Source organism: Dermacentor variabilis, chromosome 6, assembly GCF_050947875.1.
Source record: "Dermacentor variabilis isolate Ectoservices chromosome 6, ASM5094787v1, whole genome shotgun sequence".
NCBI lineage: Eukaryota > Metazoa > Arthropoda > Arachnida > Ixodida > Ixodidae > Dermacentor > Dermacentor variabilis.
In genome coordinates, this window is record NC_134573.1 from 188,274,272 (window position 1) to 188,301,878 (window position 27,607).

Below are 27,607 nucleotides of genomic sequence, written 5' to 3' on the forward strand. Positions count from 1 at the left end.
CTACCATGTATAATTGTGTTGTACTCGTACATACATTGTGTACATACATAATTGTGTTGTACTCTGTGCATACATGAATGTGTTGCTTATTCTATTGTAAGAATATGTGTACTAATGTTATGAAACTTACCTGTATAAATGCAGGAAACATTTGAAGTAGTATTGCAGCGTAATAATCGTGTTATAGTTAGTTTTTAAGTGTAACAATGTTAGTAAAAATATTTTTGTATGTATCATTATTGTTTTGTTATGTGGCATGCTCTGTTTCATAATTATACTTAAATGAGTTGCAACTAGCCCCAGGCTAAGCATTCGGGTACGTTACTGCAATTCCATTTTTGTAAATTCTTTTATTTCAATAAAATTCAATTCAATTAAACTCAGGCGATAGCTGTGCGTGTTTTCGTGTGCGCCATATTTCACCGCTGGCGCGACAGTTGTCTGGTGAAAGTGCTGGTAGAAAATACTTTGAACATGGTGGGCAATGAGTGAAAGAAGCAAAATCTCATTTCCTTCTGCACTGGTCAGTTGCCAATATTAGTGTCATATCTGTAAGTAAAGCGTTCTAGCCAAGAATTTTTTATCATCATCATCATCATCATCATCATCATCATCATCATCATCATGAAAGCCTGTAGCTGCCTGCCGTGGCGCTTAAAGGGCCCCTCACCAGGTCTGCCCATTTTGAGCTGACAAGCGCAGAGCATACAATGCGCGATAACGATCGTGTCTGCAAAGTATTACATCGCTACGCGCGGCGGAAACGTCTGAAATTTCACATCGAACGCCGTTTCCCCTTCTCCTCGCGGCCGCCAGAGGATTACGTACACGTGCTAGTGCGCCTACGTACTCGTGTTCGCTCTGTGACGTCGCTCGTGGTGAAACGTAACTTCGAGAATTATTCAAGTCAACATATGTTATTTGTGAAATATGTTGCTTGAATAGACGAATTAAAGCTCAGAGAAATAATAAAACACAAACCGAATGTCTGCATGTTTTTGTTTTACTTCTCACCGCAGCAAGAGAGATCTTCCGCTTCCGCTTTGTCTGCCTCTTCCCACGTCGTGCAGTCGCGCGCGCAGACACTGAAACTATGTCATTTTCTACCGTGTTCCAGCGCGGAATCATGCTCTGTGATCCGCTTGTGTCTGCCTCAGTATTCGTGTAGCGCAGACTTATAGCACTAGTCAGGTGTCCTCGTGCACAGCGAGCAAAATCGTGTGCTGCGCGAAACGAGGCAATTGCAACAGCTCGCACGCGACGCCGTCAGCGGAAGTGCGCCGCGCCGCAAAAACGCGAGGAGAAAAAAAAATGAAGGCAGGATCCGTGACGTATGCGTCAAGCGATCCTCGAGGACCGGTATGGGAGAACGCAGGGAAGGAATTTCGCTTGCGGAGGCTAGACGGGGCATATGGAGAGAGCGTCTATATTTGCGGTGAAGCTCGCCTCATGAAATCATGGGTTCGCGACACTGAAATATTTCTATTTCGGCTATTAATGGAGCCGATCTGAAAAAATTTTGCGGCAGAACGCTCCCTAGGGGACACGTAACAACCTCCAGCGTGTAATCAAAATGTGCTATGGGGCCTGGTGAGGGGCCCTTTAAGGAAGCGGCTGTCGACTGCTTTAGGGACAGGGAAATGTAGCTGCAACTTCGCTACGGCCAAATTCTCACATTAAAAGCAAAAAGCATCGTGGGACGGAAACGCACCAAAGAACACCATGACGTATTCTTTTTGACGCAGCAGCATTTCCAGTATTTCTTCGGTGACCTCCTCAATGGTGTCCTCGGACTTTTGGTGTAGGACCCACTTCAGGACCTCCTCTTCGTCTTTCAGGTTACCTGCAATGAAACACGCTGTAATTGACAACGTACGCCTCTCGTAGCAGCAAAGTGGTAGCGAAGGCCGTCCTCGCAAGAGTGCGCTACTCGTGGCTCCGAGACCGTGTAGCCGCCGCTACTCGACATCGCGAGGTCTCTTGTGGCTGCGGCGGGCTCTTGTGGCTTGGATGTGCGCCAGCGGCGTCATATGTTCTGCTACCGATGTTTGTGAGGAAGTCGGCTCAAGACGTAGCCTTGCATATGTATATGGCAGACGTGCGACATTTAAGATCAACAGAAAATAAAACTAACCGGAGAAATAGATAAGTCGGTAATCTAGCGAGACAGTATTTCGTTTGGGAAACAGATTTCATCATTTTCAAATGGGTGCCAGGGATGCTTAAATTCCGTAGCATACTTTGACAAATTGGTTTAAAATGAAATTAAATAAATTATGGGGTTTTACGTGCCAAACTCACGATCTGATTATGAGGCAGCCGTAGTTGGGGACTCCGAAATAATTTGGACCACCTGGGGTTCTTTAACATGCACCTATATCTAAGTACACGAGTGTTTTCGCATTTCGCCCCCATCGAAATGCGGCCGCCGTGGCCGTGATTTGATTCTGGTATCTCGTGCAACTACGGCGGGTGAAAAGTTGGTGGGTCTCTTAGCTATAAAATTCTTTTCCATGAAAAAAAATAAGAGTGAGAGGAAAAGATAAAGCAAGAGGTGAAAGGCAGAGATATTAACCAGATTAACTATCCGGTTGGCTACTCTGCACAGGAGGATTGGGCAAGGGCAGAAAATATTAGAAAAGCGGAGCAGATAAAAAAAAATGAGCGCATCAGTTCGTATATATACACTATTGATTTTGATCTATCCGGTTGGTTTTAAAAAGAGCACTAGCGCATTTAAATAATTTCGGGCCCACGTCGGCTGCAACCAGGGTCAAAGAATTTTAGCTTCCTTAAGGGGACGGTCGTCAGTTTTGTCAAGCGTGGTGCTGACAACTTTTCTTTGTACATTGAAACGACTACAATCGCCTATTGGCACTCACAAACTTCACTTTCCTTGCTTGTGGCCTTTCTGATGAGGTAGTAGTTGGCATTAGTCCAAGCCATACACGACAAATAGGAATTGCTTCCCGTCGCGGAAAAATGAACGGAATCATAGGCGGTGTCTTGTGAGGGCAAGGTTATTAAATCATGTATGGGACACGCCAACGTTCAAGGACAATAGTCTGGCTACACTTACGCTGACATATACGGACTGAATGGGGGCAATACGAAGGAAAAATTTGCAGTACCGCCTGTAGCAAGCATTTATATTAGAGTGACAGATAGCAGCGCACAGGTAGCCAATTGAGTGAGGGTGTCGGCTTACAGCGAAATATCATCGTGGCTTTTTAGTTCAGGCAGATGTGTCGATTGCGTATTTCCTCACTCATGTTCTTCGGTTCCCTCGCTGCTGCTGTGGTATTACAAGCAGTCCACATACTCGTATGTCTTATTAGGCTGTGCCATTCTGTTCCTGTCCACTTGCTCCTCCTTTTCCAACCCTTAAAATGGCTCATTGAGTATTCTTGGGCGTGACTACCTTGCTTTCTGTTCGGGTTGTTGGTTACTTAAGCAGTGTTTTCTGAATATTTCCTCCTTCCCCATCATCATCAGCATCTCATTTTATGTCCACTGCAGGACGAAGGCCTCTCCCTGCGATCTCCAATGACCCCTGTCCTGCGCCAACCGATTCGAACTAGCGCCCGCAAATTTCCTAAGTTCATCCTAGTCTACTGCCGTCCTCGACAGCGCTTCCGTTCTCTTGGTACCCATTACGTAACCCTAATGACCCAACGGTTTTCTAACCCATATTAGGTAGCAAACCAAGAGGTATTTGACAATAACTTGCGCGCCTTCCTTTTTCTGTCGCTCACTCTGCCTTAAAGGTCTGCCCTGCAAAGTTGCTACGCATAATTTTCTCGCTCGGAATTACCGCCTGGCTTCTACCGTGGCTTTGGCGCATGGCTCATGCACAAAGGCGCACCTTCGTAGACGTTTGGGATCTTGTCCTCGAAGTACACGATGGCAGGCAGCTCGTCGAGGATGCCGAAGTCCTTGGCCACGCTGTCGTCGTCGATCTTGACGAAGGGCACCTTGTGCTTGTCCAGGTCGTCGTCAATGTTCTCCAGCTCAGCGAGCACCTCGGCGCTCCCTTTGTGGTCCTTGTCATCTGAGAGAGCCCGCATGCACCGGCCAATGCGAAATGCTCACGCTCGCTCACGTTGATTTAACGTTAACGAGATTTTCATTTCGTTTTCCTCTCTTGGTTTTAATTAACGTATACAATGGCAAAGTGCACACTTTTGGGACCCAACAAATTTGTTAAAGGGACCCTACCGATTGTTATTAGGAAGAAAACACTTCTATATCAGCTGTTTCTTTATACTGTAAAATCACATAAAACTGAAATAGCTGAATAAGTAAAACAAGAAAATACAGCAGTAGGGAAAATTTCACAAATGAGATACATTTTCTAACAATTTTATTTTTGAAAACTTTTTGAATGAGGATAACATTCTCTAAGCAGCTCCTTGTCATGAATCTTTTCCTATCGTCTCGGACACTTCCTGAGCTTTATTACACAACAATACTGCTTCTTGAAACTTTTATTTTTTCAATCATCAATTCGTAGCCCTTAATTCACAGTTTCAATCCTTCTAATTTAATCTTCACCGCTTTTAGCGCATGAAAAAAGAATCGTAGGCATTCAAATATGTATAATTGTAAGCAGCAAAATCGGGACAGCCTCGTTACTTTGCTCGAATTGCCACTACGTGGTGCTCCGCGGCCTTCCCTACTAGGCACCTACTACGTTTTCTAACTTTACAATTACAAAGAGTGGCACCATGAAGTTAATGCAATAATTAGCGAATGAACAAAATTTTAGTAATGGATCGAGCGAACTGGCCTTATCACAAATCATTCATTATCAGCTAATTAAAGACCATCAGCCACCGCTTGCGCAGAGAGTTCTTGGCGAGGACAAGCTTATATTTACCCCAAAAGCGCTATCTTTCAGAACAATAGTTTCCAACTCCTATTTTAAGTGTAGTTCAGGAAGTCTAGACAGCGCTTCTCCATTTTCCTTCTGTTTGTCCATGCCATACGTTGTTTTATGGTTCACAATTCCACTAACTTGTGAGCTTTGTTTTCTGAAATATATATATATTTAAGTTCTACACTTTAATATACGTCATAGCACAGTGCCAAAGAGAAAGAGTAGCCCTGTTTAGTAAATGAACTACAAGGCGTTAATTGTGCAGGACTTACCTTCCCCCATTGTGTGTCATTCACGAAAAATTAAGTCAACAAATTTCATTTACATACCCTGCGACAGTGGGCAAACTCGCAGTAGATATGTACTGGACTAGGTTGCACTCTTATAGAATTTTTGTGCGTTTGAATATATGCAAAGCTAGACGAAGTTGGGGTGCGCACCATGTGATTTCATATAAGGACGCCGAACACACCTAATGTAACATTTGTGAGTTAAATTCATATAATAGACATTTGCATCGCCTTTTTTCTATAGTCTCAAAGTCATCTGTTGGCGTGCTGTACATTAAAATAAAGTATTGATACAATGCAAATGAACAGTGACTCACAGAACAAGACTACCAGGAAAGGATTTTCGTCTATAAGCTCGAACAGCATCTTCTCCGTGATTTCCTCGATTTCTTCGGATTCTTTTTGCTTGATAAACCAGGCTAGGACTTTGTCTTCATCCATTAGGTCTCCTGAAAAAAAACAAAACAAATGTGCGTAGTTCGCAAGATGTGTCAGGATTTATGTTTCAGAATAAGAAACGCAAGTAAATCATGTGCCGCGTGTAATTTCCGTGCTGTGAACCCTTGAACCTGTGCCGCTTAAATAGCAGAGGCGAGTCCGGCACACGTTCGCCGTCCGATCGACCACCGGCCAGTGAGACACGCGGCGAACCACATGCGGCACAGCTATAGGAGGCGCTGTCAATAAGGCATGACTGCGAGACCGTTTACGAAGCAACTATGACGAAATTGTGAGGTAAGTGACTCCGGCCACGAACAGAAAACGGCGCTAAACGACAGGAGAAAGAGAGGGACACAGACCACAGCGCTCATTAACAACCAAGTGTCGTTATTCTTTCAGTCACGATGATGAGGAAGTAGATCAGTTTTATGAAGATGTTGAATTAACGATGAGAAAAGTGCAAACTCAGTGTACTGTAGCAATGGGCGACATCAATGCAAAGGTGGGAAAAAAGCAGGCTGGTGAACAAGGAATTGGCAACTACGGCGTCGATTATAAGAACGCTAGAGGAGAGAGGCTGGTAGAACTCGCAGAAAGGAATAAGCTTCGAATAATGAACACATTTTTCAGGAAGCGTAGCAACAGAAAGTGGAGCTAAAAATCCCGAATGGTGAAACAATAAATGAAATTGACTTCATACTTTATGTTGATCCCAGCATAGTGCAGGATGTAGAAGTGATAGGTAGGGTAAAGTGCAGGGATCATAGGTTAGTGAGGGCTAGCGTTCACCTCAATTTGAAGAGAGAAACGGCAAAATTGGTCAAGAAGCTGGTCAACCTAGAGTCAGTAAGGGTAAAAGCAGACAAATTCAGGCTGGTACTTGCCAACAAACATGCAGCCTTAGAACAGAGAGATGATGATGATGATGATGATGATGATGATGATGATGATGATGACATAGAGGTAATGAATCAAACCGTAACGAGGCTGGCTTCAGAGGCAGCAATGGAAGTGGGAGGCAAGGCACCAAGGCAACCAGTAGGCAAGCTCTCCCAAGCAACAAAGGACCTAATAAAGAAACTGCAAAGAATGAAAGTGTCCAACTAAAGAGATGAGATAGAATTCGCGGAACTGTCAAAACTGATCAACAAGGCGAAAATAAGTGATATTCGAAACTATACCGTGAGAAAGACTGAAGAAGCCGTAAAACATGGACGCAGCCTGAAATCAGCGAGAAGGAAACTTGGCGTAGGACAAACCAAGATGTATGCACTGAAAGCTAAGCAGGGTAATAACATCAGCAATTTCGAAGGTATAGTAAAAGCAGCGGAAGAATTGTATACTGACCTCTACAGTACCCGGAGGACTCAGGACAACTCCATTCGAAACACTAATGAACAGGATACAGAAACTCCTCTTATAACTAGCGATGAGGTCAGAAGGGCCTTGCAAGACATGAAACGAGGAAGAGCGGAAGGAGAAGATGGAATAACAGTCAATTTAATCAAGGATGGAGGAGACATAATGCTTGGAAAACTGGCGGCTCTTCATATGAAGTGCCTATCGACTGCAAGGGTCCCAGAAAACTGGAAGAATGCAAACATTATACTAATCCACAAAAAGGGAGACGTTAAAGAATTGAAAAATTATATGCCCATTAGCTTACTTCCAGTATTGTATAAAATATTCACCGAGATAATTTCCAATAGAATAAGGGCAACACTTCAGTCAACCAAGGGAACAAGCTGGCTTCAGGAAGCGATACTCTACAATGGATCACATCCATGTCATTAATCAAGTTATTGAGAAATCCGCAGAGTGCAATAAACCTCTCTATATGGTTTTCATAGATTACGAAGAGGCATTTGATTCAGTAGAGATGCCAGCAGTCATAGAGTCATTGCGTAATCAAGGAGCACAGACCGCTTACGTAAATATGCTGGGAAATATCTACAGAGATTCCACAGCCACCTTAATTCTACACAAGAAAAGTAGGAAGATACCTATAAAGAAAGGAGTCAGACAAGGAGACACAATCTCTCCAATGCTATTCACTGCGTGCTTGGTAGAAGTATTCAAGGTATTAAACTGGAAAGGTTTAGGATTAAGTATCGACGGCGAATATCTCAGTAGCCTTTGGTTTGCCGATGACATTGTTCTATTCAGCGACAATGCAGACGAGATACAACACATGATTGAGGACCTAAACAGGGAGAGTATAAGAGTGGCGTTGAAGATTAATATGCAGAAGACAAAGACAATGATGAATAGCCGGGCAAAGGAACAAGAGTTGAGGATCGCCAGTCAGCGTTTAGAGTCCGTGAAGGAGTACGTTTACTTAGATCAATCAATCACAGGGAACCATGATCATGAGAAGGAAATTTACAGAAGAATAAATATGGGTTCGATCGCATACGGCAGACATTGTCAGCTCCTGACTGGAAGCTTACCATTATCATTGAAAATGAAGGTGTACAATCAGTGCATTTTACCAGTGCTGACATATGGGGTAGAGACTTGAAGTCTGACAAAGAAGCTTGAGAACAAGTTAAGGACTGCCCAAAGAGCAATGGGACAAAGATTGCTAGGCATATCGTTAAGAGACAGAAAGAGAGCGGTTTGGATCAGAGAGCAAACGGGTATAGACGATATTCTAACTGACATCAAGAGAAAAAAATGGAGCTGGGCAGGCCATGTAATGCGCCGGTTAGATAACCGTTGGACCATTAGGGTTACAGACTGGGTACACAAGAGAAGGAAAACGCAGTCGAAGACGGCAGAAGACCAGGTGGAGCGATGGAATTAGGAAATTCGCGGGCGCTAGCTGGAATCGGTTGGCGCAGGACAGGGGTCATTGGAGATCGCAGGGAGAGGCATTCGTCCTGCAGTGGACATAAAAGAGGGTGCTGCTGCTGATGATGATGATGTCTTTATTCCTTCAGTCAGAATATACAGGTTATCCTACATAACTTGAGCCAAAGTTTTAAATATGAAAGGCAGTCCGGACGTGAGTTGAACCGAATGCATAATGTTGGCACTGGCCTAGAGTTACTTAGGCTATTTTTTATTTTCCCCTTAACTAAAGGGTTAGTTATGTTTATTTAATCTCGGCAGCAGCAGTCACGGCGATCGCACGCTTTTCTAAGCGCTCCGGTGTACATCTTCAGGTGGGTGAAATCTTACCCTACTAGCCTGAGAGCTTTTACATTTGCCGTGACTGCTGCTGCTGCATATCAACTATCGCTTGTACTTGCTTTTCTGTACTGTTGTTGTCATAGAGTTATCCGAACAGCATGCTTATTTCTCCCTTTGTCCAGTATAAATGTCAAAGGAGCTTGTTAAACTTTTTGAAGAACTGAAACGAGACCTTAAACAAGAGTTCCGCAAACTGCGGGAAAAGTCTCGAAAGGGACATAAGAAAGGACATCCGCGAGATAAAGAAGAGCGTAGACGTCATAAACAAGATTTATGAAGAAATGAAAACGTCCGTGAACGTCTGCGAAATCGGCAAAAGGGGACCCAAGAACATCCGTGGCAAATCTAGAAAAGGAACGAGACGCTTTGCGTACTCAAGTTCGAGAGCATGAAGTGAGACTTCTACAAAATGGACAGCACATGCGGTTTCACAGCGTTGAAGTGAAAGGTGTTTCAAAGACGCAAGGTGAGAATGTTATGGAGATCACAAAAAAGGTAGCAAAGGCTATTAAGATGCCCCTTGAAAGTAGAGACATCGAGGTCTGTCACCGCGTTCGAACCATGGTAAATACGCAAGCTCCAAATACAGTGGCGCAGTTTGCTCACAGATCAGTCCGTGACTGCTTTCTTGAGAAAGCTCGAAAGCAGAGGATAACGTCAGAGGACATTGAACTTGAACCCGCGACCCCCATCTTCATTAATGAGCACTGGAGCCCTTCTATGAAGAAACTGTTCGGTGCGGCAAATGGAAATAAAAGAAGAGTGCTCGTGGAAATATGCATGGACTCGGAATGGCAAAATATTTGTGCGCAGAACAGATACCTCAGCAGTCATAGCGATCACCCAGTTTGATGATTTGCATCAAATTGTGTAGTTGTACCTGCAGGCACCTAAAATGTGTTGCAGGCACCCGACATGGTTTATCAGCCGCATTAAATTAAGCATATAGTGAAACCAAAAAAAAACAATCTGCTTTGTCCGTTTTTCATTTAAACGTTAGATCCTTAACAAACAATGAAGGGGAATTAGCTGTTCTACTGGATACTTTCGGAGTGTCACTTAAAGCAATAATGTTAACTGAAACATGGTGCACAACAGCATCGATTGTATTTCACTGTCCTGGCTATCAGTGCTTTTATCATAACCGCCAAGAGAAAGGGGAAGGCGGCGTCGCGCTTCTGCTTAAAGGAGCAGTATCGTGCGAAATAGTCGCAGAATACACGACGACAACTGTTGATTACAAGGTGCTCACTCTACAAATTTCGAACAAATTTTTCTTAGTTATTTACAGGCCACCATCTGGAGCCATTAATCGCTTCTTTGAATTTCTTGAAACAATTTTATCTATGCATCTGATCAATCTTTAGATATCGTTCTAGGTGGTGATATTAACGTAAATATACTTTCATTGACTCAATACCAAAAAGAACTCCAATACTTAATTGCTGCGGATGGTTTTTTTAGCGTAATAACAAAGCCGACGCGAGTGACTTTAGAAAGTGAATCTTTATTAGATGTATTTATTACAAATTTTGACAGTAATTTAGTAACTGCAGGCGTAGTTTATACCGACATTAGTGATCATCTTGGAACCGTCATGATAGTTGATAAGGCTGTTCAGGTTAATCAATAGAAGAGGCAAATAATTTATGCACAATCTATAACGAAAAAAAAAAAAATCTCGAATCCTTTTTTTCTGCCATTAGCCAACAGACCTGGAACCGCGTTTTTGAGGCAGATAATAGTGATACCGCTTACATTTTACCTTAACTTCCTCACTACATTCGAGGCTATCTATGACGCACATTTTCCACTAAGAAAGACAGCCACGCCATCAAAGGCACGGAAACCCTGGATGGCGTCTGACTCGCTCCAAATAACCAAGCATAAGAACAGAGTGTACGCACAGTTTGTACAATCAAAAGATGAAAAGTTGCTTGGGCAATTCCAAAAGTACAGAAATAATCTAACATCAAAACTCAATATGGCTCGAGATGCCTGTTTCACAAATGTATTTTGGAGCCAACGATCGGATGTAATCTGGCGGAAACTGAATTCCCTACTGCAACAAAACACCCTTGATACTTCTGATAACTTTCAACATGAAGAAAAACGAGTTTACGGGACCTGTTTAGCTGACGCTTTCAACAATTTCTTTATTTTACAGGCATCTCAGAGTCAGCTAGAGCGCAACCAAAATTATACTGAATCCATAAAGGGAAGCAGCTGTCCATCATGCCTTTTCGTTGCGCCCACCAACTACACAGAAGTTTTCTCGTGCATAAGTAGTATTAAATATAGAAAGTCACTAGATGCAAGTGGTCTTCAAATAGCGCCCATTAAACATGTTATTCACCTAATATACCCGGCTGTTACTCACATTTACAATCTCATATTATCTACCGCTGTATTTCCAAAGGCATTGCAAATGGCTCGAGTGATACCGGTTTTTAAAAGTGGCGACAAGAATATTATTAGTAACTATCGTTCCTTTTCTCTACTGCCGGCATTCTCGAAGGCTGTACAAAAATTAATGCATGGTAGGATACTATATTTTTTTTTTTGAAAAACATAACCTGCTCCTTGACTTTCAGCACGGGTTTCGAAAGAATCGGTCCACTGAAACAGCACTACTGACTCAAAAAGAAATCATAACAGATATGTTCCAAAATAAGGAGATAGGTGCAGGCATATATATAGATTTTACTAAGGCTTTTGACTTGATAAACCACAGTATTTTACTGCATAAATTGGCAAACTATGATGTCCCAGGAAAAGCTCAAGACCTTATGAAATCCTATTTGTCGAACCGAACACAATATGTAGACTTTAAATATTCATTGTCTTCAATAGAAAATATTAGTGCAGGAGTCCCTCAGGAAGCATTTTGGGATCGCTTTTATTTGTATTCTATATAAATGATATTGTGCAATGTGTAACTGGTGGTAAGATTGTATCCTACGCTGATGACACTTCGGTGTTCATATCCGGGAGATCAGAAAGTGACATTGAAGAGAAAGCAATCGGAACACTGAATGCAGTAAATACGTGGGCAAAATCAAATTATTTGAAGATTAATTCTAAAAAGACAAAAATAATATTGTACTTTCCTAAACGGAAGCAAATTTCTAGGTCGTTGAACGTGTTCTTAAGCTCTGATACTGTTGAAACAGTAGATTCTGTTAAACTCCTTGGTGTTATATTTTCAAAGCATTTGACTTGGAATTATCATATTGACTATAATATATCAAAATTTTCTTCAGCTGTCGGTGTTATGTTGAGCCTGCGCGTTATTTTTCCTGTCAAAGTTAGGCTGTTCCTGTACAACTCATTAGTTCTCTCTCTCTTGCAATATTGTTGTACCGTTTGGGGCACTGCGGGTGTCACAAATTCATCCAAGCTTCACGTTAGTAGAGGGAAAATCAGACATCCACCCGTTCGTAGCAATTGCTACAAACGAAACCCATGCGGGTTCCTCGAAAGAAAAGCCTCAGAGTTGAAGAAAAATTCGTCCTGGTCCGGGACTCGAAACCAGGACCACCGCCTTTCCGGGGCAGCCGCTCTACCATCTGAGCTAACCAGGCGGCTAGCAGATGGCAGGGCGAAGTCGAATTTGTCGACAACACGAAGCAAAGACAAGAGTTTGACGGAGTAGTTCTGCGGAAACCCGCAGGGTGGGAAGAAGTAATTAATAAGGGGAAAATCAGACATCCACCCGTTCGACATCCAGACATCAGACATCCACCCAGCTTTCCTTTCGAGGAACTTGCATGGGTTTCCTTTGTAGAAGTTGCTACGAACGGGTGGATATTGCTGGGCCACCTGGGCCAGCGGCATTCAACCAGACCCGGAGAAAATTCGTGCTGTCACGTCTTTTCCTGTACCTCAGTCTGTCAAAGACGTCTGAAGTTTTGTAGGACTCTGCTCCTACTCCAGACACTTCGTTAAAGACTTCGCAGCGATTGCGCGACCACTTACTGCTCTTCTGAAGAAAAGCGTGCCATTTACGTGGGGCCCCGCTCAAACTTCCGCGTTTGCCCACCTCACCAACATTCTCACCGCGCCACCTATACTGGTCCAATTTGACCAATCCTCTCCTACAGAGGTTGATACCGATGCCAGTGGTCATGGTATCGGAGCCGTCTTAGCTCAGCGCCAACAGAGCCAAGATCGCGTTATCGCCTACGCTAGCCGCCTCCTCACAGCAGTGGAGTGTAACTATTCGATTACAGATAGTGAATGCCTGGCTCTCGTCTGGGCGGTTTCCAAATTCCGCCCGTACATGTATGACACGCACTTCTCTGTAATCACGGACCACCACGCGCTCTGCTGGGTTTCCTCACTCAAGTGTCCTACCGACCGGCTTCGTCGCTGGGCTCTGCGGCTGCAAGAATATTCCTATGTAGTAGTGTACAAGTCGGGCCGATTACATCAAGACGCAGACTGTTTATCACGCTATACAGTGGACGAACCAATCGCCGACCCTGACCTCGATACCGATGCTTGCGTTTTCTCCGTCTCTCAGCTGCTGCACGTTGCCGACGAGCAACGCCGTGATGCCCCCTTGCGCGCCGTCATTGATGGCTTGGAATCTTCGCCTTCTGATCCGTCCCTTCAGCTGTTTGTTCTCTGGGATGGTGTATTATATCGCCACAATGTACGCCCCGACGGTCCTGCCCTACTCCTCGTCATTCATAAGCACCTCCGGTCAGCTGTTCTCCAAGAACTTCACGATTTACTAACGGCATGTCACCTTGGCGTCTGCCGCACCTACGATCGGATTCGCCGACGCTTCTTTTGGCCAGGCCTTGCCCACTCCGTCCGGAAATACGGTGCGGCGTGTGAGAAATGCCAGCGCCGAAAAACACCATCGACGCTCCCTGGAGGGTGCCTTCAACCGCTCGACATTCCTTCGGAGCCGTTCTTTCGCGTTGGCTTGGACTTACTTGGCCCTTTGCCTCTATCCACGTCTGGCAACAAGTGGGTCGCTGTGGCGACAGATTACGCCACGCGCTACGCCATCACCAGAGCACTTCCAACAAGCTGCGCCACAGATGTCGCCGATTTTCTTTTACGCGACGTGATTCTGCAGCATGGTGCTCCACACCAACTCCTCACTGACCTTGGTCGGAAATTTCTTTCTAAAGTCATCGCTGTCATCCTGCAGTCCTGCTCAACCAAGCACAAGCTGACTACGACTTACCACCCATAGACTAATGGTCTCACAGATCATCTGAATAGCACTCTAACAGACATGCTTGCAAAGTATGTCTCGTCAAACCATACTAATTGGCACGCTGCCCTACCCTATGCCACTTTTGCACATTATTCTTCGCATCACGGCACTGCCCCTTATTCCCCGTTATTTCTGTTGTATGGCCGAGAATCCACATTGCCACTGGATGCATCCCGTCCATCCGCCGCAGCAGAGACCAGCGAGTATGCACTTGACGCCATCACCAGGGCAGCCCAAGCACGCGAAATTGCCCGCGCTCGCCTCCTGACTTCCCAAGAGAAGCAACGGCGTTTGTACGATCGCAAACTCAGAGACGTCCACTTTTCGCCTGGTTCTCTGGTACTCCTGTGGTCCCCGACTCGTCACGTTGGCCTGCCAGAAAAAGTCCTGTCTCGGTACACAGGCCCATATCGAGTGCTGCGTGCCATGACTGCAGTTAGGTACGAAATCACCCCAGTCGGTACCAGTGCCTCATCCGTCCCGAATTCCACTGACGTTGTGCATGTTGCACGCCTCAAACCATACTACTCTCCTGTTCTTACCGATATTCAGACGCACTGGGACGGTGCTTCTGCCTCCGGGGATAATGATACATGGATAGTGCGTGTTTCTTGTGGACGATGCACGCGGGCACCCCGACGAAGACGACGAACGTTCTCTGGCTCTCGAGCTGTCGGCTGAGCTGGCCAGCGCTGCAGTTATCCTTTGTAAATATCCTTTGTAAATAGTTTCCATTTCTGTTCCCGTAACGATAACGCACTCAATTTAAAGCTATTAATAAAAGGAAAATCCGACATCCACCCGATCGTAGCAATTGCTACAAACGAAACCCATACGGGTTCCTCGAAAGAAAAGCCATTCGCACGCTTGAGAGCAGCACAATGACAACACGAAATCGCTCCGTCACGTGGTATTATTTGATATTTCGCGGGCTTTTTTTGGAACTCGGAAGAAAGGACCACGTAAAATATATCGTGTTGGGAAAAATTTATTGAGAAGTTTCTGAAAGTGATCTACAACTTTGCGTATCACACTTGGGGTCTCCAGCCAATACTTAAAAGGTTGATTAATTAAACAAACTAATCCGTTAGTTAAGTGGAAAATAAAAGAAATAGCCTGAGTAACTCTAGGGCAGCGCCAACATTATGCGTTCCGTTCAACTCGCGTCCGGAGTGCCTTTCATTTTTAAAACTTTGGCTCAAGTTATGTGGGACACCTTGTATATACCCTACCACTATCGCGAATAAGCCGGTATCACGCATTCTCATATCTCAATCTCCTGCCAGAGGCTTGTTCTGTATCCCAGAATTGGTCTTATGGTTTTCTATTTCGGCACGGCGCGATGCCCCATTCACTGTACCGCCACGCTTGGCCTCGTAGCATGTCGCTTGCCAGGTAGCGCGGGAAAGCCGACAGCGCTGGCCAGCGTCAGCAAGCTCCGCGTCCCGCAGTTGCCACTCACCAAACTCAACACGGACCCCAGCAAACTTTTCCAGAGCTCACGAGTTGTTCGCTGCTGAGCGCGCTTACGCCTGCCTCTGCCGCAGGGTCCGCTGCCGTATGTGCTAGCGGTGGTGTAGCTGGGACGCAAATACGGACGCATGGCGCCTTCGTTTTATAAATGAGGATAGCTATTGGGGGCTTGTTGGTACGGCATATCTTATTTTGCTGTAGCGCAAGCTGAACGACAACAGCGACACGTGTAATATCTCCGTAAACATGAACAAAAAGAAAAACACAGGGAACCACACGCAAACACTTTTTAGCCACACAGATTAATAGACATGTGCACGTTCAACGCGAACAAAGGTAATCGAGCTCTCTTATGGATAATGAAATAGAAGGCTTACTGACGCATGTCTTACCAAATGTTCCTAGCTTCTATTATCAAGCGCCTCACCTCACGCCTGCTTCTACTCATGATGACTGTTTCTTTAAGTCTTGGTTTGCATTTGCATCTCTGGCAATGGATGGCAAGAAAGCCGTCGGCAGCCACGTTGTTTACTTTGTTATTGTGTTCTCGTAGACTGTCATTTATGCATCCACCTATTGGACCAATGTAGGATCGTCCACACCCGAAGGAATGCGGTAAACCACACCCACGATGCAATCAATGAATTTGTTTTTATGTTTCTTTTCGCATGTGGTATGCGCGATTTTTTCTGGCCTTGTGTTTCTACACATGTTCACCAATTTAAGTTGTCACCGATCATCATGAGTAGAAGCATTTGTGAGATGACGCACTTGATAATAGAGGCTAGAGACATATCAACATTTGGTGGCACATGCGTCGTAAGCCTTCCATTTCATTATCCACAAAAGAGCTCGATTATCTTTGTTCGCGTTGAACGTAGACATGTCTGTTAATCTGTGTGGCAGAAAAGTGCTTGTGTGCGGTTCCCTGTTTCTTTGTTCAGTTTTACCGAGATTTTGCACGCGTTGTATGACGTTTCGAGGGTGTATATATAGCGACGAGAAATGGAAATAAATCTATTGTTGAAAGTTAGCGCTGTGTGTGTCAGATGTGTCTTTCTGTTGTCCTTGTCGTTCAGCTTGCGCTACAGCAAAATAAGACATTCGTTTTGTATTCCCCTTCGAGCTTCCTTCGGCCTCTCCGGTAGCGCATGCTTAAAAGTTAGCCCGTCTCTACAGTGGCGTCCTCCAGCGAACGCCGCCAACTCGCCCAAAAGCACGCCGCTTCTGTGCCCCAGGCAATGTGGCGGCGCGCATAGACCAGCAGACGAATGAAACGGGGTTCACTTCATGCATCGGCGCGTACTGCATATCTACGGCCTCCGAGACAGCACAGCGGCAACGCTTCGGCGCGTTGCCTCCTTTCCAGAGTCGCACACGTGTTGTCCACAGCAGGCCATGCACAACTGCACACAGTTTTCGCCACACTGCGATTTGTGCGTATGGGTGCGCAGGCCAGCGCGAATCTGTTGTGATGACGCGACACACGTCGCCCTTACCGTCGTACAGATTGGGAATCTCGTTGTCGTAGAAGACGAGTTTGGGAAAGCTCTCGATTCCGTGCTTCTCGGCTGCCTCCGGGTCGTTTGTCTTGAGGAACACTATCTCGTGGTCGTCCGCCTCGTCGTCGATGTTCTCCAACTCGGTCAGGATCTTCTCCGACTTCTTGTCGTTCTCTTTGTCTGCAACAAAGAACGGCGGATTATGGACAACACATTTCCCAAGTCACTGCTGCAGTATCTGCATGAAACGGGCCTCCGTGCTCAAATAATTTCGTACCGAGCTTACGCCGCGTGGCAAACCGAGCGAAAAACAAATTTAAAGAAAGTCGACAGACGCAACGCGGTGCTCTAAACATGCAAATCGACTGCGGCTGCTTTCTTTCACGCGTATTAGATGTTACCGCTGACATAAGATAATTTAAGGCATTGTAAAAGCGATATAAAATTTTTATTCCGGGTAAACATTACTAAAAGCGGCTGACTCTGTAATGCGCTTTGTGCCCAATTAACAAAAATCCATGGGTGCTCTTATTTAACAACGACTGTTTAAAAATATAAAGCCATTGCATTCTATTATTTTAAATGTAAATATAAAGTTCTTAAACATTAAAGCAGGTGAATCCACCCAATGCTAAACGCATGTGTATACCTACAAAAAATACTACGAGAAGCGCCAGTTCCAAGAAATGTTTACCGATATGTGTCGTGCAAGCGCGTTTCTTCCACGTGCTATTGCTTCAAAGCGTAAGAGAAAGCCGTTTTGTGAAAAACAATGCGTGGAACGCTAAATTAACACAATTTTAGAGGATTCTTCGTCAATGCGCATGCATTGAGTACTGGACGGTTTCAATTTCTCAAGCGGAACAAAAGGTATTAAATAAAGATGAATGTGTCGATTACGTAGTTACATGACTCAGTTAATGTGTTTAACTCATTATTTCTTTACATAGTTTATTTTTATTGATTGATTCATACATTCACGCTGGGACCATGGTATAGTCTTAACAGGGAGGGCAGCGCAGAAAATGCAAGCAAGCAAGAATACGAATATTATTGAATATAGTGGCAACGTCTGTAAACAGCAGCTAAAAACTTCAATTTAACGGGGGATCTCGGCAAGAAAGGCAAGTTAGGCCATACATGCAGTTCCAACGCACACACTTTCTTTTTTTGCCACACATGCAGTATAGGTCACGACGTGCGTTTCATAGGGTCTGTTCGAGCAAGCTGAAGCGCACTTTTGGGACAAACAATGGTTCGATGTATAGCGTGTAGAGTTATCTGCAAGGCTAAGGAGTGACGAGCAAGTTTGCACACGGTGAGCAGGGAATAAAGCCAGCGAGCTAGACGATGCTGCGTCAATATTATATACTGCTCGCAACGATGTTTAAGAAGCGTCAAGTTCACAAAATACTGTACTCGCAAAACATAGTAACTATGGCAATGTTGAGGTGATTGTAATGAAATCGCTGCTTCGCAGATGGTGGCACACATTTTCAGATAGAGCACGCTAATGCATGCAATTTGTGGGGCACACTTTCAAGGGCCTCGACAGACACACAGAACAGCAAGCTGCGTCGAAATGTTTTGTTCCCTGGCCGATCTTTATGGCTGGCACGTTTATGTTATGAAGGTACGCTTAAATGCAATTTCTGCTGTGCACAGACGACACGCACTCGCTTCGTCCAGTACTGCACTTGAGCTTCTTTCGCGCGTCTTACCAGCACGGCCGATTCTCTACGCTCGCCGATGTCCACATTCTGATTAGAGCGCATGTAGTTTGGCGCACGAGTGCTTGCAGTAGGCTTAGCGCGAAACAAACGGCCACGCATAGAAAGACTCGCCCCGTGTAGCGCACGTCCAGTGTTTGCTTACGACGTAAGCAGTCCATATTATGTCCTACTTGCTCCCCGTATAGATGTCCGTCCGCAATGTCAACAAGCTATGCATTTACTTCCACCACAAGACAGGGTGCCCTCGCGGTTAGTACTCGTGCCTCAATGCGAACGAGGTTTTATCAGAGCATGCCAGATGGGTGCAAAATCCAAGAAGACTATACGCCCAGCGATCCTCTTACAGAAGAGCACAGCGACGTGGGGGTGCTTCTCGATGAGCGAGTCGAGGATCTTGTCGCTCACTTCCTCGATGGCGTCCGACTTCATCTGGTGCAGCAGCCACTCGATCACCTCCTCCTCCTTCGTCAGGTCGCCTGTTGGTCGCGCAGGAAAGGCAGCGCTGGTCACGTCGCCCTGCTACGCTCAGTAATGTGGAAAGTTGGGCTAGTTGGTGATTAATCATTATACCTTGGTGGCGAAGCAGTGAAGACGACACTCGCTGCACTCAACTGTTTTGAAAATACTTGCGAGTGCAGCAAGTGTTGTCTTTTCTTGTGTGTCTTCACTGTGTCTGTGTCAGTGCGCTGCTTCGCCACCAAGGTATGATGCTTTGCTACGCGTTTGCTTAGTGAACGCGCACATGTGCAACGATTTGCCTGCAGTGCTTAAGTCCGCATACTCGACTGCACCACGACTACGGCCATCTCCGTTATCGGTCCCCTCCAAAAAGAGTAAAGGAAGGAAGAAAATAAAGAAACCTGCCCACATCACTCTGTTATGGTCAACAACACTTAACAGATCTCAAATGTTCTATGGTATACTTGTAAATGGGATAATCACGCTACGACGCGAACGCTCTCGGGTGGATTATGCCCATTTTCCTCCAGGATTACACTATCACGCGGGATAAACTGTCAGCACTTTTGCCCTCCGCCATGGATGCTAATGATATTGAAGAAATGGCATACGTCTTTTTATTTTATTTTCACCTGAATGTCCCCCGACGTTTCTCGTTTCCACAAAGCTTTCTCCTCTCGCGTCAAGCAAGGTGCTGCGCAATACAAACACGGAAGAGAAGAGCACGCAAGGACGAGCACAGTCGTTGTGCTCTTCTGGTCCATGTTTGCACTGCGATGCGCCTTGCTTGACGATGTACGACTGACTCGCCCAAACATATGTACAGTTGAACTTTCTCCACTATTTCTCTAACGCGCAGCGTACTCCCAATAATGAGGCTTATAGCGCGTGAAAAGACAACGATGAAAGTAAGACGTGACACACACTTTGTCTTTTCGTCTTTGTCTTTTCACGCGCTATAAGCCTCACGATGTCACACCAACAAGCCCAAATCACTGCCATACAACTCCCTATAAAATATCTCGGATAAAAGGCGTAGCTTGATTTCGTGTCTATCTATTATTGCACTTTGTTTTTATGAATATTTCACTCAGTCGGGCGCCCTTGCACGTAGGTACGCACGTTTTCTTTCAGCGAGAGGAGTAGCCGCACAGCAGCAGCGCCACGCAATCGAAACGGTTCGGGCAGTAAGCTTCAATGTTGTCATAGCGCGGTAGCTCATTTGTTTAAATATGAAAAACGTAGTGGAATGTAGACGCCTGCACAAAGTCAACCACCCCGAAAGAGCACCAGAGGTATAGGCTATCGAATGCCTTCTTCGTTTGCTCGCTCCTATAGGGTGCCGCATGTGCATGCTTTTATTTCACATTCAAATAGCTGAATGCACGCACAGGGTCCTTGTTATTGAGCCATCTTTGAACGCCGCAGTTGTACGCGAAGCCCACGTCATGGGCTGTTTTGTAGCTTGCGCAATCATCCATGCTTTTTAGCATAAAATGCCGAGCTCTCCATTCCGTCATATTTGGGTAAAAGCGCCAGTGAACAAGGCAAACGATCTCTACACCGCGTCAACGCTGGTGCGATGGGGCATTAATGTGGGTGGGATGTCCCTTTTTTTATTTTTCCTGTATATCTCTTATTTGGGGGTGGGGTGGGGGGGCGAGTGGGGGCGCTGCCGTGTTCACACCAGCATTTCGCTGCCGCATGGAACATATATCTCGCACAACTAACAGTGCTCACCTTCGTAGATGTTGGGTATCTCCTTCTCGAAGTAGACAAGAAGGGGCAGCTCATCGTCGATGCCGTAACTGCGGGCCACCTCGTCGTCGTCGATCTTGATGAAGGGCAGGTCGTGGGCATCGGCGTCGTCATCGATGTTTTCCAGCTCCTTGAGCACTTCCTTGCTCCTCGGGTCATCCTTATCGTCTGAAAATGCACAGCGTCTGTCGCGAAACACCGCCTCCCACTCCAAACGCCTCTCGACGCACGCCTCATGGGTCCACGAGCGACAGATGTCATTGTTCCGGATTATTCAGGCACCGATAAAGTAACACGCCTCGGAGGTGACTAAGTTTGAGACCAATCAGCACCTCGATTAAAGAAACACAGTGTCAAACACAGAAACACAGCCTTTCGCAAGAGTCGGAACTGTCACAGTGCGCAGTGCTGCCTTACGAGCACAGTGTGCGGATTAGCGTGCAGTAGGGCGTACGCTTGTACGCTGCTCCTAAAAACGGAGAAGCATGTCATTACTTACAGAACAGCACCGCCAAGAAATTGGACTTCTTGATAAGCGTTTCCAGCACTTCCGGAGTGACATCTTCGATCTCGTCAGACTCCTTTTGCTTCACAAGCCATTCCAGAACCTCCTCCTCCTTCATCAAATCACCTGCACAAGGCATGCACTTGCAATGACGAACTGGCAGAACTACGTAAGGTCAGGCACAAATGGTAGAAAACGCCATAGATTTCCGTACGATCCGTCTGAAATCTACTGTGCATAAATAAAGTGTATTCCTCGTCCTCCGTAATGCTATACAAAAAAAAAATGCGGAGAATTGTAAACTGAAGCTACGCGAAAAATGCGCAGCATGAAGGAAGAGAAAACACGCCGAGCGCTGCACAAAGGCGACGACATTGGCGCACGTTTATGTTCGGCTTCATGTTATCGTGTAATTGCTCCTTACTTCTCAGCCCTACATAAACTATTGTGTGCAGCTTATTACCATTCCCATTTCATTGCAAGAAAATGGAATATAAATGCATTTTTCTATTTATGTACATTTTTATATTTATATTTCATCCTTTATTATACATTTATTTGCCTCAATCAGAGTTGGAATGCGTGCACTTTATAATAAAGCTGCACTGTTCAGATCTAGACGAACAAGCACATTTTACTTGATTCCTGCTATGTTCAAGCACTTGCTAATTGTAACAGTGCACAGTTGTATTTCCTTCGCCCTCGACTCATACAGGCAAGTGCTGTTGAGAAACGACAAAGAGAGAGGGCGGGGAGGAAGGGGTGCTACCGTGTCTTGCTCTTGTAATCTTGTATGTTATTTAACTTTGTGCTCCCCATGTTTAACAAATCAAAGGAGCCCGCTTCAAGAGCTTTCGTAGCCGTGTCATCAATGACAGATCCACACACCGCGCAAGGTAAAGCTATAACTTCATAAAAGGGACAGTTGTCGTCCACCGGACAGCAATATGAAACCGCTTTCCGGTAAATGACAGCTTTTCCTTTCAGGTTACAGTTCAATTCTAGAAGCTGAGAATTTTAAAGAAGCAGCGCGAATATCGGCTAGAAGGTATATACGAACGAGAGAAAGAGAAAAGAGGTGAAAGGAAAAGAGGTCAGCCTGGTTAAGTGTCCGGCTGGCTATACAAACAAAGCGCCGCATAATCAGTATGGATGACTGCCTAGACCAAGTTGGAGATTTACTAAGTTGTGGTCGAAACTATACGCCTTCGTGCAGAGCATATTCAACACTCTTTTCAAGGCTAGATACGCATGTAGCGATTGGCGATCGCCCGAAAGGTTATGTTTCCTATTGCACCGTATAACGCATTGCAGGGCAGACAGCGGTGTCGTTCGCGCTGTCACAATGCCGGGCGCCCACCGGTTCTCAAGAGTTGACAACTCACCGGAATAGAAGTTCGGTATCGAGTCCTCGAAGTAGATAAGCTGCGGCACGGCGTCGACGCCGTACTCCTTGATGACGTCCTCGTCGTCGATCTTCACGAAGGGGATGTCGTGCGTGTCCAACTCGTCGTCGATGTTCTCCAGTTCCTTGAGAACCTTTTCGCACTTGGCGTCACCTTTCTTGTCTGCGCCACCGTGGAGCGCAGCGTCGCAGCAGGAAAGGGGGGGGGGGAGAGGGGACAAGAGAAGGAGAGACACACTCTACGGTCTGCCTTAAGTGAACAGCCGTTCACCCTCCACAGCGTCAAAGAAAACAAGGTGTCATCTGAGCAAGACAGAAATTCACAGGATGGTGGAGGCTTGAAGTGATCATCAGCGGCTGAGCAAGCAATGTCGCTCAAGCAAACATTTCGGCAAAGTGGACTTGTCTTGATCAGCACAGCAGCTGCTTTCCTTAGCAGTTGCTGCACTGATGAAGACTAGTCCCCTTGTCGAGACGTCTTCAGGACAGACAGGGCTGATTCGAATAGCGAATGAACTATACAGTCCAGCATATGCGCTCCGAAGTGCTACCATTCAAGCTGTATCGCAATGGTTGGAAGACGAACAGGAAGAGCCCTTGCTGAGGCGGAGGTATGTGCCTGCGTCTTAAAAAGCGCTGTTTCTGTTGATTCTTTATCGTTTAGAAGATTTGCCTGAAGTTGATTCATTTACACGATTAATATTTTACCCCCGCATGCCCTCGGTCTCGTATAGCTTTTTCTGCTTGTATGTCGAGCTGTTTTCACCTAGACATTACGTCTCCCAAAATTGCTAAACACTTTGCCAGTAGCGACGAGCGGAACGCAGCGTTTTGTGCACCAGAACGGGACAACATTGCGCAAGCGCTTTGCCATGGTGCCCGGTGACATCGCTTGAGGGGGAAATAAGCGCACGGTTGGATGAGACTGCCGCGTGCGCGCTCCCGGCTCGCAAATTTCCTCGTGAGGATACTTCACCGCTTGCTGTGATGCCGCGTTAAGGTTTCGAATTAGTTGCAGCATTTCTTGTCATCTAAGATGCAGATGCGATACTGTCATTCGCCTTTCAGGTGCAGGTGTATGAAGGATAAATGAAATAAGTCAACTGAACTGCCACAAACTGATGCATAAAATATGACGGTGAGCGTCAGCTCACAGAATGCAGCTGTTTGATTAAAATTGAAGCAAAAAAATCAATTGAACGCTTCAGCTTGTATTTTTCAAATTCTTGTAATTGCTACTCCAAAATACTTAACTTGTGAAAATTAAACAGGCCCCTGGCGGTAAAATATAGAGCAAAAGCCAATTACACACAACAGTAGCAAAGTAATATGCTCTCGCAAGAAACGCGCTAGGACTACAAGAACAAAGGCAAAACACGCGATATACTTGCTTCTCTCCGTGCTCTTTTTCAGTGACAAAAACTAATTGGTGCAAGGAACGGAGGGGTGCAATACCGAAGATAAACCGATGTAGCTGCAACATGTTTGGGGGTGCATAAAAAGACGCTTTAAAAGTGATCGCTTGCAGGTAGAGAACAAACGGTTAGGCAGAAAAGGAAAAGACTGGGGCCGTGTTCCTGAAGCTTTTCGTTCTTAAGTACTATTTGCAAAAGTCCGGTCGCATTCGCAAAATTATGTTCGCTAGCATATGTTTTAGCGGCATCTCTGTTTCACCGGCATTTACCGATAGAGGATCTATCTTCGTCACGAAAATAGGTCCTTCTATCGAAACGTTGGCCAGCCTTTCTGAGGCACCTTATCCCTGTTTATAACCTTTATACCACTTGTGCTACTCCATCTGTCAGTCCCCATCTTGATTTTAAACATGCATAAAGAAAGTAAGCACAAGATCATTACTTTCTGTGGACACGTTTTTAAAGCCCTCCGAATAAGCACCTAGGCGTTCACTGCGGCTTCCGCAGCATACGGAAATGACCTTGCTGATGATGCCACCCGGTCAGCCCATGAAGGAACCCTCAAAGTTCCTATACCTTTATCAAGAAACGCTGCGAGGGGTCTTCGTTTACTTGTTCAGAACAAGGCGAAAACTTTGTGGAACACCCCGATTTTCTCCGACTGCTGTCTCCACCGCCTGGATCCTATATATATATATATATATATATATATATATATATATATATATATATATATATATATATATATATATATATATATATATACGTTGAAGCTGCAGATTACATCGGTCGAACTTCTCGCGCCGTGATGCAACTTTACTGTGCCGCCTCTGGTTAGAGGTGGCTTTTACGAAAGCCTACTCATTCCTTATTGGAATGTCCGACACACCGATCTGTTACTCGTGCAACTGTGAAGAGACGATAGAGCACGTGTTGTGTTTTTGTAATCTCTACGACATCGAACGCGATGTTCTTCAGAAGGTGTTAAACTGACTGGACAGCAGACCATTTTCTAAGATTCTCGGACCATGGCCCCACGTGTCGCAGGCTTACAAAGCGACGCGGGTGCTGCTACAATTCATGAAATCGACTGGCCTCAGTGACCGATTTTAGGCGTGAAATGATGGACGACCGCTCGTGTTCACATTGGCAGTACCTTCTTCCCTCCCTGTCTATTCCTTTTCATCCCTTAAACCCCTTCCCCGTGTAGGGCAGCACACTGGACGTTCGTCTGGTTGACATCCCTACCTTTCCTTACTTCTTTTCCTCCTCCTCCTCTTGGACTATGCCAGTTGCAGACCTTTCCGTAGGCCTGAAGTTTCTATACACGATATATCAATCACTTCAGGCATAACCTATTATGCACAAAGATGCACAAGGAATGCTGGTACCATATTTAAAGAAGAAAGGAATTCCAATATGTTAATCACTGGTAGCTGTCGGATCCATCTGCAAAATCTCAAAAATTTACCTCTCGGCACGGCAGACCTTTGCAGAGGAGCTCCGCAACTGGCATGGCAAAATGACTCCGGCCAAACTCTGTTCTATTTAACCGTGGAAGAGCGTTACGCGAGGCAGTATTAGTGAGGCAGTTGTTGTGATGACTGACTGAGAGTTAGAACCTACAAAAAAGTACCGCGAGATAGTCAGCCTTCTCGACGAGCTCGTCGAAAACGTCCTCGGACACGTCCTCGATCTCGTCCTTCATCTTCTGCTCCACCAGCCAGCTCAGCACTTTCTCCTCGTTGCTCAGGTCCCCTGGATGCGGGTAACGTCATCGCGGCAGCAGTTAGACTCCGCGTACGATACTCATATCGGTTTATGATTGCAACGTATTGTCAAACGGCAATGCTAATATTATAATAGTGAAATACCTGCTCAGTTGTCCACGACCAAAACAAGTGATATTTCCATGACTTTATTCATAGCCTGCTGGAAGGGATCCGCCCGACAATTATCAAGGTCAACCACCCTACAGCCGGAGGCGACGCGTGCTCCCAAGAAAAACCTCAGTGCCTCCGGCTTTCAGTTCAGCAGCAAGTGACATCGTGTGTGAGTTCATGCGTGCATTACGAGGTCGGCCACAGAGAGCAGTTGCCAGCCGTCGCGTTGCGTGCGGAAACCAACACAGAACGTGTTTGGAGCGAAATTTTCATCCGCGGTACAGTCCGTACTGGATTCTTGGTATCAGCCATTCTTTTGTTTATTTAAGGAAACTAGATTTCTCAACTTGTTGCACTATTTACGTTTATGGCTCCGGCATTTAGTGGTAAACGCACTGCCTTAAAGGGACGCTAAAGAGGAGGACGATTTCAGCATTGGTAAGTTATCAAATGAAGGCCGCTCTCGAAATCGAGAAGACGCCTGGTGCACCAGAAGCGGAGGAACCTCGAGGTTCCCGCATCGTGGCGTCATGGATTTTGGAGCCGTCGGCTCTGGCCCATTTAACATTTTATCGGTAAAAACGAATGGGACTGCGTCGTACTTTAATAGAGTCAAAGGCTGAATGTAAGAACTTTCAAAATCTTTTACTGAGCCACAGCGGCCTAAATGCGAAAAAAATAATTTGCAGTCTGTGACGTCACGCTGGTGTACCTGCACTGGGGTTTCGGCGAGAAATTCAAAAATTAAGATTTGACGGTCACGTTCCCTTTACTAGTCAACCTATTAACGCCAATTCAACGAAAGCACATTTCTTGCAGAACACCAAAGTGATTCGGTGATTCTCTTTAGTGTCCCTTTAAGTAAGCAAGAAAGGCACAATTGGTTCTGTGACCGGTGGGCCCGCACCAAGTGCACCCACAGTGCTACCCGTGCACTCCTCTGTTGCGCGTGCGCCTTCACCTTTGAACACGGTGGGCACCTCGTTCTCGAAGTATATCAGGACGGGCAGCGTGTCCCAGCCGTACTTCTTGGCAAACTCCACGTCGTCCGTCTTGACGAACGGGATGCCGTGCTGGTCGGCGTCGTCGTCGATCGCCTCCAGCTCCTCGAGGATCTTTTTGCTCTTCACGTCGTTCGCGTCGTCTGCAGAGAGAAGCTCATTTAGTGCTCTTTTTTTTTCCCCAAGGTGCGTCCGCGGCTGGTTATCTGCGAGACTGTTTATGGCGGTACCACCACATATAGCTGAACACGTGTGCAGTACGTTTCTACTTTAGGTGGGCCGCTTTTCCGGGAAAAATCGTGATTCACAAGTCATGTCGACCTGGAGAAAACGGGAAATGCAAGGAGGTTAACCATGTTGCTTCTGGCTTGTTACACTGTACTGAGGAATGGGAAGAGAGAAAAAAGTGGAAGGAAAGCGTCCGGGACGATT

General features: G+C 45.7%; 1 protein-coding gene across 4 annotated transcripts in view; it reads right to left on the reverse strand.

Moving 5' to 3' along the window:
* Positions 1–27,607, reverse strand: part of hlk (hulk) — a 140,009-nt gene that overhangs the window by 55,320 nt on the left and 57,082 nt on the right. For all 4 annotated transcript variants that reach the window (XM_075697122.1, XM_075697121.1, XM_075697119.1 and 1 more), the window contains exons 6-15: positions 27,136–27,318; positions 25,918–26,049; positions 22,857–23,039; positions 21,466–21,597; positions 20,949–21,134; positions 19,094–19,225; positions 17,014–17,196; positions 5,487–5,618; positions 3,866–4,051; positions 1,712–1,843 (exon numbers count right to left, since the gene is read on the reverse strand). In XM_075697122.1, the coding sequence (XP_075553237.1) occupies positions 1,712–1,843; positions 3,866–4,051; positions 5,487–5,618; positions 17,014–17,196; positions 19,094–19,225; positions 20,949–21,134; positions 21,466–21,597; positions 22,857–23,039; positions 25,918–26,049; positions 27,136–27,318 (1,581 nt within the window). The remainder of the gene's footprint in view (positions 1–1,711; positions 1,844–3,865; positions 4,052–5,486; positions 5,619–17,013; positions 17,197–19,093; positions 19,226–20,948; positions 21,135–21,465; positions 21,598–22,856; positions 23,040–25,917; positions 26,050–27,135; positions 27,319–27,607) is intronic.